Source organism: Aquarana catesbeiana, linkage group LG06 (assembly GCF_042186555.1).
Source record: "Aquarana catesbeiana isolate 2022-GZ linkage group LG06, ASM4218655v1, whole genome shotgun sequence".
Classification (NCBI taxonomy): Eukaryota; Metazoa; Chordata; class Amphibia; order Anura; family Ranidae; genus Aquarana; species Aquarana catesbeiana.
This window is the reverse complement of record NC_133329.1, coordinates 109004276-109015945: the sequence shown is the minus strand read 5'-3', so window position 1 is coordinate 109015945 and position 11670 is coordinate 109004276. Positions and strand designations below refer to the sequence as shown.

Here is an 11670-nt window from a genome sequence, read left to right as displayed (position 1 = left end):
ACCGTGAGCAGCCTAAGCACTGAAGCTGCAAGAAACCGCAAACTACATGAAAAACCCCGGTAGCACGAGAACGTGAATTGATGAACAGCGTGAGAAACATGAGAACGAGAGTAACCTTGGGAAAACATGAGAAAACCTAGAAGAACGAGAGAAACATAAAAGTGAGATTATCATAGAAACAACAAATTGCAAAAGACACGTAAAATGCATGAGACACGTATATAGCATGAGACATGTATATAGCATGAGACACGTAAATTGCATGAGACACGTAAATTGCATAAGAGACGTGAGTTTTTATGAAACATAAACAGCGTAAGAACAGATGAGGAGACTTGCCACCGAACAAGCCAATTAAAAACGATCACCTCAATCTGTCAACCCATAGACGTGATGGGTAATCTGCAGTGTTAGAACATGAACAACCCAGCTGATTGACAGCAACCAAATAACATTACGTACAACCAGCCCCAAGACAAAACACCCCTGGTACCTGACAATGATGATGTGGGTGTAGGAATGGCAAGACCAATAGCGCAAGAATGTGAACCTAATGATGACACCCCCCTACTGTATGCAGTGAGTGAGCCCGAGCAACCTGCAGCGCCTGGACAGGAAATTAAAAACGAACACTCAGGGCTAAGATACCCGCAGACCGTGGTGGGTAGAAGTAAATGTGTAATGGTGAACGTGCACGTATGGAAAACAGGCGAGAAGATTGTGGGACAACAATCAATTAAAAACGAAACCTCAGCCTGTACAGATCTGTAGACGTGACAGACCCTGAATGTGAGCACTAGCTAACGGAAATGCAGCGAACGAAAAGCTGTGACAAACATATGACATAAACGTAAAATACATGGGAAACCGAGAGAAGCCTGGGAAAACGAGAATCAAAGGAAAAACGTGAGAATCAAACGTGAGCACCAAGGGAAAAAACGTGAAAAGATGAGAAAATTAAGAAAAACATGAGGAATGTAAGAAAACATGAAAAGGCACAAGAAGTGACACATTGCACGAGAAACCGTAATTGCATGAAAACACTGTGAAAATTGCATGAAAACACTGTAAAAAATTGCATGAAACACTGTAAACTGCATGAAAACACTGTGAAACAAATGACAGACCATGACATAAAAAACACATGACATGAAACGTAATAGACCTGTGAAAATAAGAAAAAAACATGGAAAAAAACGAGAGAAGCATGGGAAAACGAGAGAAGCACCCGAAAGCAACATGGAAAAACGTGAGAACATGGGAAGACGTGAGAAACATGGGAAGACGTGAGAAACATGGGAAGACGTGAGAAACATGGGAAGACGTGAGTATGAACAAATGTGAGAGGCATGGGAAAACGTGGGAAGCGTAAGAAACATGGAAAACGTGAGAACCAAGAGAAAACGTGAGAACCATGTAAGACGTGAGAAACATGGGAAAACATGAGAAATATAAGAAACATGAATAGGCATGAGAAGTGACAAATTACATAAGAAATCGAACATTTCATGAGAACACCGTAAATTACATGAGAACCATAAATTGCATGAGAAACGTAAATAGCATGAGAAACGTAAATAGCATGAGAAAACGTAAATAGCATGAGAACCCGTACCAAGGCATGAGAGATTGAAAAATGCATGAGAAACCGTAATTTAATAAAACCGTGAAATGCATTAAAAACGTGTAAAATGCATGAGAAACCGTCATTTTTAATGAAACCGTAAAAAATGCATGAGAACCCATAAATTATATGAGAAACCATAAATCGCATGAGAAACCGTAAAATGCACGATAACAGTAAAATGCATGCGAAACTAACATGCATGAGAACCGTAAATAGCATGAAAACCGTAAAATGAATAAGAAATCGTAAATCGCATGAAACCATAAAATGCATGAGAAACCGTAAATTTAAATCGTAAAATGAATGAGAAAACCGTAAAATGCATGAGAAACTGTAAATCGCATGAAAAACCAAAAATTACATGAGAAATCGTAAATTGCATGCCCCCAAAGGACCCCCACAGAAAATAATGAGATGACAGGCAATGAGCAAGAGTCATGACAACCCCACAGCCTGAATTAACCCCTGAACTCTGTGCTAACACATGCGTAGCATGAGGTAACCGGGTGCTAGCAACATGGCCCCATGCAGGTGAAAAGGCAGCATCCGCAGGCTGCCCTGTCTGCAACTGTACCATAGACACCCCCAACCGCACCAAAACATTAAATACCTTGCAACAAACAGCTGAACCCCTTCCCCCACAGCGTGAGTACCGGGATGCCGGCTCCCACGTGGAGCTGGATCTGCACAGGGAGAGGAGCAGACAGGTGGCCGATTACCCCCACATCAGCATCGGAAGGAGCGGACAGGCAGCCCCGGAGCAGCACACACCCGGAGCCCACTGACACAACCCATGTGCAGTAGTACAAAGCACGGATGCTGGAGCTGATAGTAAGTGCTCAGTCCTGTATGCGATCAGACAGAATACACAATACCTGGTTGGCGGTATCACTGGTGGTGTACCTGGGCGGGTGTGCGGTGTATACAAGCAGACTCGGATCGCAGCGCCCCGGGAGTCTTCCGTATCTTTTGGCCATAAGGAGACAGAGCATCCCACTCTCTCTCTCCTTTACATCCCATCTGCCATCTAACACTTCCTCTTTCCAGCCCCCCCCAGCCCAGGCCGGCACCTGAGCGGGACGGGTGGCATCTGATGTGGATCCTCCATTGATGCCACCCGCCGACACCTACCGGAACCGCGACCACCGGGAGAGAGAACCAAAAGAGAACCTTGCAGCCGACCATGCTGCCGCCCTGCAAGCCGAAAACAGGAAGTGATCTGCCGTGACCTGCCCTAACCCGGAAGTGACCTATTGACACGAGATCCTACGACCACAAGAAGGAGAAGAAGGAGGGCAGGCTTTATGCAGCCTGACTCCTCCTACAATAACAGGCTGACCTTAGGGTTGCCACCTTTTCTTCAAGCCAAACCCGGACATTTTAGTGGTGCACGGCACTGCGCTTGCTTAACTCAACCCATTCACTTGAATGGGGCTGCGCTGCAACCGTGTGCAATGCACATGGCTAAAGCACAGTGGCATGGGTTTTTAGGGGTTAAAAACAGGTGGTGAGGAGGCAACATAATGCTTCTTCACCACCTGTAAAATACCTTCAAAACATGATCCACTATGGATCACTCTTCAGAGTGCCCTGCGACTCCGTTTACACTTGTGGTTGGGGGGACAGTAAAAATTAGAGGTTGAGCTGTGTTTTTACTGCTACCCAACCATTCCCCTCAAGCTGAAAAGGCAACAGAGGGGGATGTATACCTGCCACAGCCAAAATGTTTTGCATCACAGTGCAACAAAACATGTCTGCACTGTTGGGTTCAGCGAGCAGTATTGACTGCCGAATGTGGCCCATTCAAGTGAATGGGGGATCCCCGCATCCATGTGCAATGCATTAAATGGTGGGGCAATGCTGTGGGGTTTAAACAGGTGGTAAGGAGGTGATATAACACCTCCTCCCTGCCTGACAAATGCAGGAGGCAGGGAGGGAGCAGAGTGACAGGAGGGGGCAGGCAGTGTGACAGGAGGGGGGCAGGATGACAGGAGGGGGGCAGGCAGTGTGACAGGAGGGGGGCAGAGTGACAGGAGGGGGGCAAGCAGTGTGACAGGAGGGGGCAGAGTGACAGGAGAGGGCAGGCAGTGTGACAGGAGGGGGGCAGGCAGTGTGACAGTAGGGGGGCAGGCAGTGTGACAGGAGGGGGGCAGGATGACAGGAGGGGGGCAGGCAGTGTGACAGGAGGGGGCAGAGTGACAGCAGGGGGGCAGGCAGTGTGACAGGAGGGGGCAGAGTGACAGCAGGGGGGCAGGCAGTGTGACAGGAGGGGGCAGAGTGACAGGAGGGGGGCAGGATGACAGAAGTGGGGCAGAGTGACAGGAGGGGGGCAGAGTTATAGGAGGGGGCAGGATGACAGGAGGGGGGCAGGGTGACAGGAGGGGGGCAGGGTGACAGGAGGGGGGCAGAGTGACAGGAGGGGGCAGGGTGACAGGAGGGGGGCAGAGTGACAGGAGGGGGGCAGAGTGACAGGAGGGGAGCAGGGTGACAGGAGGGGGGCAGAGTGAAAGGAGGGGGGCAGGATGACAGGAGGGGGGCAGAGTGACAGGAGGGGGGCAGGGTGACAGGAGGGGAGCAGGGTGACAGGAGGGGGGCAGAGTGACACGAGGGGAGCAGGGTGACAGGAGGGGGGCAGAGTGACAGGAGGGGAGCAGGATGACAGGAGAGAGGCAGGATGACAGGGGGGGGGGGCAGGCAGTGTGACAGGAGGGGGCAGAGTGACAAGAGGGGGGCAGGATGACAGGAGAGAGGCAGGATGACAGGAGGGGGGGGCAGGCAGTGTGACAGGAGGGGGCAGAGTGACAGGAGGGGGGCAGGCAGTGTGACAGGAGGGGGCAGAGTGACAAGAGGGGGGCAGGATGACAGGAGAGAGGCAGGATGACAGGAGGGGGGGGGGGCAGGCAGTGTGACAGGAGGGGGCAGAGTGACAGGAGGGGGGCAGGCAGTGTGACAGGAGGGGGCAGAGTGACAGCAGGGGGGCAGGCAGTGTGACAGGAGGGGGCAGAGTGACAGCAGGGGGGCAGGCAGTGTGACAGGAGGGGGCAGAGTGACAGGAGGGGGCAGAGTGACAGGAGGGGGGCAGGATGACAGAAGTGGGGCAGAGTGACAGGAGGGGGGCAGAGTTATAGGAGGGGGCAGGATGACAGGAGGGGGGCAGGGTGACAGGAGGGGGGCAGAGTGACAGGAGGGGGGCAGAGTGACAGGAGGGGGGCAGAGTGACAGGAGGGGGGCAGGGTGACAGGAGGGGGGCAGAGTGAAAGGAGGGGGGCAGGATGACAGGAGGGGGGCAGAGTGACAGGAGGGGGGCAGAGTGACAGGAGGGGAGCAGGGTGACAGGAGGGGGGCAGAGTGACACGAGGGGAGCAGGGTGACAGGAGGGGGGCAGAGTGACAGGAGGGGAGCAGGGTGACAGGAGGGGGGCAGAGTGACAGGAGGGGAGCAGGATGACAGGAGAGAGGCAGGATGACAGGAGGGGGGGGGGCAGGCAGTGTGACAGGAGGGGGCAGAGTGACAAGAGGGGGGCAGGATGACAGGAGAGAGGCAGGATGACAGGAGGGGGGGGCAGGCAGTGTGACAGGAGGGGGCAGAGTAACAGGAGGGGGGCAGGCAGTGTGACAGGAGGGGGCAGAGTGACTGGAGGGGGGGTGACAGAAGGGGCAGGATGATAGGAGGACCTGTGAAGTGGACACACTATTCTATGCAGGACACTGTATTATGCTGGCACTGGGCCTGACTCCCGATCATCACATACAACACAGAGGTGATAGCAAAGAATCCTAAGAATTCCCCCTCTCCCCCCTCCCTCCTCGGTTCAGTTTTTCTTACCCAGCCAAGTATTGTGGCTGTAGCTGATTATGCGGCTGGTCTCCTGCATGGTCTGTTCACGGTCAGCTGTCTGTGTGATAAATGACATGCTGATCGGCCGATCATGGAGCTCCCATCCCCGATCCAGCATGCTCCTCCAATTCTTCACTGACACCCGAACACTGACAGGGCACTGCTGGTCAGACTCTTTCTTCTATAGCGGTCTCCTCCTCTGTAAAGTTTTCCAGGGTTCGATTGCCCTCACTCTCAGTGTCTGCCGGGCACCTTTTCTCCTCCTGTAGGATCCTGTGCATTGCCTGAGAAAGGATCGTCAGGATACTATAGAAGCAGCGTTGGGACTGATTAAATTGTCCAAACTGCTGTATTAGCATAAGAACCTCTTCCTGAAAACCTATTAATGTTCCTGCCCCGGCCCCCAGCTGAACACATGGAGCCCTGATCCACAGTGTGGTATGGATCATTTGTCCGGGTTCCAGGCGGCAGGAGACCCGGACATGTGATTCAAAATTACTCTAAACCCGTACTGTCCGGGTGAATCCCGGACAGGTGGCAACCCTAGCTGACCTGCGGTCAGCCTTACACTTGTCGATGAACTTTTATTCCACTATGGATACCTCCTCCAGTTATTGGGGACTGTTCCTTCACTGTATATGTTTTGGTTTATAATCACTGTCACAAGTAATTTTTTACTATATACAGGGTGATAGTTTACCACCCCGTTCTTTATAACACATAGCTCTGCATTTATATTTATTTTTATTTCATTGCACGGTTTACTAGACTGTTGATGCTGGCTGCTATCACTTTTATACCTTTTGTTTTTAGTAGCGCAACTATATATATTTTTCTTATTATAGGCTTACCTATAGGTACATCTCAGCAGAGATAGAATTAACACTGATAACCGTTTTGCCTATAGATACACTTTAACATGTGATCTGCATTCATATCCTCGATCAGTTGCTCAAAGTATTCAGTATTCATTGTCTCCTTCAGTATGTTCTGAATATCTTCAGCAATTCAAGATGAGAATGCAGATGTCATTCCTACTTCCTCCATCCATTATTCCAGGCCAGTGACTCAGTAAGTATTAATCACCCTCTGGGGTTTTTTGAGAAGTCACCTGACCTTCTTAGAAATTTTTTCACATTCATTTTAGAGTGTTAAGTATGGCGTCTGCTACTGTGAGAGAGGAGCTGACCTGCAGTATCTGTCTGGACGTTTACAGGGACCCCGTATCACTGAGATGTGGTCACTACTTCTGCCGCGACTGCATAGAGACTGCACTGGACACCCAGGAAGGGGGTAGATATACCTGCCCTGAATGCAGAGGAAAGCACCCAAAGCGGCCTAATCTGAAGCAGAACAGGAGGCACAGCGAAGAGGAGAAAACTGGGATATCAGGTATGTATTCTGTTTATTATTCTGTTCCTGTCGGGGTGGATTTGATTTAAATCACTAGTAAAAAGGCTTTATTTAAATCAACTCGATTTAAATCATAATTTTTAACCACTTCAGCCCCAGAAGGATTTACCCCCTTCCTGACCATGCAATTTTTTTGCGATACGGCACTGCATCGCTTTAACTGACAATTGCACGATCGTGCGATGTTGTACCTAAACAAAATTTATGTCCTTTTTTTCCCACAAATAGAGCTTTCTTTTGGTGGTATTTGACCTCTGTGATTTTAATTTTTTGCTCTATAAACAAAAGAATAGCAACAATTTTGGAAAAAAAAAAAAAAAAACACATTATTTTTTACTTTTTGCTATAATAATTATCCCAAATAAAAAAAAACAAATTTCTTCATCAGTTTAGGCCGAAATGTATTCTTCTACATATTTTTGGTAATAAAAAAAAAAAAAAGAAATAAGCGCATATTGATTGGTTTGCACAAAAGGTATAGCGTCTACAAAATAGGGGATAGATTTATGGCATTTTAATTTTTATTTATTTGTTTTTACTAGTAATGGCGGCGATCTGCATTTTTTATCAGGATTGCGGCAGACAGATCGCACACTTTTTACACATTTTTGGGACCACTGACATTTATAAAGCGATCAATGCTATAAAAATGCACAGATTACTGTATAAATGTCACTGGCAGGGAAGGGGTTAACACTAGGGGGCGATCAAGGGGTTAAATGTGTTCCCTTACTGTGTGTTGTAACTGTGAGGGATGGGACTGACTTGGGGAGGAGACCGTTCGTTGTTCCTATATACTAGGAACACACGATCTGTCTCCTCTCCCCTGACAGGACGGGGATTTGTGTGTTTACACACACAAATCCCCGTCCTCGCTCTGTCAGGAGCGATCGCTGGTGCCCGGTGGAGAGCATTGGCTCCTTAGGGGCGGGGCGGCGTGCTCGCACCCCTAAGTAGATCATCTAGTGTTAGGGATCTGCGTAGGGGTTAAGTCATCTTAGTGTTGGGCTTCTTTCACATTGACATTATTGTAACAGCTTACCGCCTTCTGAAAAGCTATCCACGGTGGATCACTTTTCAGGGGATGGTATGTTACTGATACACATTAAACACATTCTGGGGTCACGACTCAGCCATCTGTTTTTATTGCCACCCCCAGCTGTGAAAGAGCCCTTAAAGGGTATCTGATCAAAATGTATAACCATGTATTAATTTCTGGTCAACCTCACATGCGTTGTCACTGATTTGCAACAGATCTACTGTTAGCCTCACCCTGCACAAGGATTTTCCAGCCTGCGGGGCCACAATCTAAGTGCCAAGAGGCTGAGAGCGTGTACTGGGGTTAGATTCTGCCAGTCCTATTAACAAACTGATAAGAGGTGCCAATAAGAGGTTGTGCATTGTATAAACTGAAGGAGGAGGGAGGGGGAAGGTCACTGCAGCTATGTCTCTGGTACAGCACAAAAAAACACAATGACAAATAAAATGTAATGGCTGAATTCTGAACAACATGGCTGCCACACACCCAGCTTGTCGTGTGCCCAGTATGCATGACCATTACAATTTCCACATTGTATTTAAATTATTTCTAGCCTAATCCAATTAATCTGAACAATCTTGAAGTTTTTTTTATTTGCTTTGTGAAAATCCCCACACGTTTCTTTGCTTGAATTCTGGGACACACATTCACTTTGCTCTGTTGATAGGCACTGCTGTGTCACACATTTCACAGAGCCTGCCTCCTAAACTAGAGAGGTTCTTGGTTCTTTGAATGATTGTCCACACAGTCGGCCTTTTTAGATGCTTTACTATAGTGGTACAACTTTTTTCTCCAGCACTACCTCTCCCAACTGTGGCGTACTTGAGGCCGAGGACACAGTTGTGACTGACTCTGCGCTGATCACAACTATTCTAGTTCCATCTCAGTGGGCTCTCCATGGGCCGACTCAACTCTGAAAAGGATTGAGGAATCTGCCCACTGTTCCACCAGCCCAGACTGACTAGGAACAGGGGAGCTTCTCTTCTGGTGGGTCTCCCGGGTCTGTGTGACGTGCTGACGCCCGGTGCTGTGACGTGGTCGATGACGGTGAGGACTCTATAGGGGAACATGGAGCCTGGAGACCAGGAAAAGAAAAAGATGTCAGAGAGAAGAAAAACAATTGGAACCCCCCCCCAGGCAGCAGCAGCAGCAGCAGGTACTAGTACAGCACTTGTCACCACGATATTGATCATCATGTGCATGTGTACAGTGTACCAGTAACCAGCGCCAACTGCAAAGCAAGCAATCTAGTGCTCAAACAATTTGGATTAAATAAATATGCTTAAAAAATGCACAGTGTGGCGCTATTATGTGAATACAGTATGAAAAAACTAAACATAAATTATTCAAATCATAAACATCTCATGTGAGCACTTATGACAGTGACTAGTGAAAGAATAATACATATGTGTGTTTAGATGAATTAAACATCAAAGGCAAAATCAAATATAGAGTCCATAACACCAAAAAGAAAAAGTCCGTGATAGCAGTGTATAAATGGTATGCAGGTGTATTTCCTGTATATACAGGAAGATCAATTAGACCCGGTAGCCTGGTAGATGAATGGACCATAAACGACCAGAGGTGCACAGAAATTTGAAAACGGTGCCAGGACCATCACCAGAAGATATGGAGGCTTACCAGAAGTAGTGGCCCGAAATAGCGTATGCTAAAACAGGTCAAGAAGGTTTGGTGACCAACTGGTCTAGATGTATTGTCTGGTTAGATGTCATCACCACACCACACTTCCCCAGAAGACGACTTTTTAGTTGAAACATGTTGGGTGGACCCCTCACAACTACCGCTATACGATTTACATGCCTGTTTGATCTGCATAAAATGTGAGTTTGTTTTTTATTGTTATTTTTAATAAATCCAAGTTAATACGTTATTACACTATGTGAGTGTTTTCATTCCTCACATGGTACACGAATCTTTCGCTTGGCTTGGTGGTGTGATTATTATTGAGGAAATCGTGCTGATTACTTCCCCCCCTTCCCTCCGTTGGTGTGGTGATGACATCTAACCAGACAATACATCTAGACCAGTTGGTCACCAAGCCTTCTTGACCTGTTTTAGCATACGCTATTTCGGGCCACTACTTCTGGTAAGCCTCCATATCTTCTGGTGATGGTCCTGGCACCGTTTTCAAATTTCTGTGCACCTCTGGTCGTTTATGGTCCATTCATCTACCAGGCTACCGGGTCTAATTGATCTTCCTGTATATACAGGAAATACACCTGCATACCATTTATACACTGCTATCACGGACTTTTTCTTTTTGGTGTTATGGACTCTGTATTTGATTTTGCCTTTGATGTTTAATTCATCTAAACACACATATGTATTATTCTTTCACTAGTCACTGTCATAAGTGCTCACATGAGATGTTTATGATTTGAATAATTTATGTTTAGTTTTTTCATACTGTATTCACATAATAGCGCCACACTGTGCATTTTTTAGTTGTTTTTTTTCTCCCTGAGTCTACGGGTGTGTTGGCTGCTTACTTAGTTTGTTGTAGCGCAGCGCTGTATCATATTTCTTCAATAAATATGCTTAGCCATAGATATCATAAAGTGTAAAAAAGTGATTTGTGTTAGTAGTACCTGCTGTTGCACAAATCACTTTATTACACTTTATTTATGATATCAATGGCTAAGCATATTTATTTAAACCATATTGAGCACTATATTTGATTGGCTACTTGCTTCTGCTTGGGCCTGGCATACACACACAATCGCACATGATGATGACTTAGACCCCTTTCACACTGAGCCGCCCTGGGCGTCAGCGGGAAAGCGGTGCTATTGTAGCGCCGCTTTACCGTCGGTTTAGCAGCGCTATACGGCCACTAGCGGGGCGGTTTTAACCCCCGCTAGCGGCCGAAAAGGAGTTAAATCCACCTGCAAAAGGCCGCTGCAGCAGCGCTTTGCCAGTGGGATGGCGGCGCTGCCCCATTGTTTTCAATGGACAGGAGCGGTGGAGGAGCGGTGTATTCACCACTCCTCCACCGCTGCAAAGAAGCTGCTGGCTGGACTTTTTGTGACGCCCTGCCAGCGCAGCGCCCCAGTGTGAAAGCACTCGGGCATTCACACTGGGTTTGCAGCTGAGGCTTTTTTCAGGCGCTATGCTGGCGCTATTTTTAGCGCTGTAGCGCCTGAAAAAAGTCTCCAGTGTGAAAGGGGTCTTAAAGTCATCATGTGCAATTCTGCGTGTGTGCCAAGCAGACAGGGCCGGCACTACCACTAGGCTAAATAGGCAGCCTAGGGCACCCGGCCGCTGGTGGTCCTACTGTACAGTGTCAGAGGCGCTGGGTGCAGGTGAGGCCGCATTTATGGGTGCATTTTTGGGTGCTGGTAAGGTTGCATTTATGGGTGCTGATGTTACTGCATTTTTGGGTGCTGGTGAGGCCGAATTTATGGGTGCTGATGTTACCACATTTTTGGGTGCTGGTGAGGCCGCATTTATGGGTGCTGATGTTACTGCTTTTTTTAGGTGCTGGTAAGGCCGCATTTATGGGTGCTGATGTTACTGCTTTTTTTAGGTGCTGGTAAGGCCGCATTTATGGGTGCTGATGTTACTGTATTTTTGGTGCTGGTGGGGCCGCATTTATGGGTGCTGATGTTACTGTATTTTTGGGTGCTGGTTAGGCCGCATTTATGGGTGCTAATGTTACTGTATTTTTGGGTGCTGGTTAGGCCGCATTTATGGGTGCTAATGTTACTGTATTTTTGGGTGCTGGTTAGGCCGC

At 47.9% G+C, this 11670-nt stretch overlaps 1 protein-coding gene across 2 annotated transcripts in view; it reads left to right on the top strand.

The window, feature by feature from the left end:
• Positions 1-6584: 6584 nt before the first annotated feature.
• Positions 6585-11670, top strand: part of LOC141148855 (histone lysine acetyltransferase CREBBP-like) — a 107006-nt gene continuing 101920 nt past the window's right edge. For both annotated transcript variants that reach the window (XM_073636657.1, XM_073636656.1), the window contains exon 1: positions 6585-6856. In XM_073636657.1, the coding sequence (XP_073492758.1) occupies positions 6622-6856 (235 nt within the window). In that variant the 5' untranslated portion in view covers positions 6585-6621. The remainder of the gene's footprint in view (positions 6857-11670) is intronic.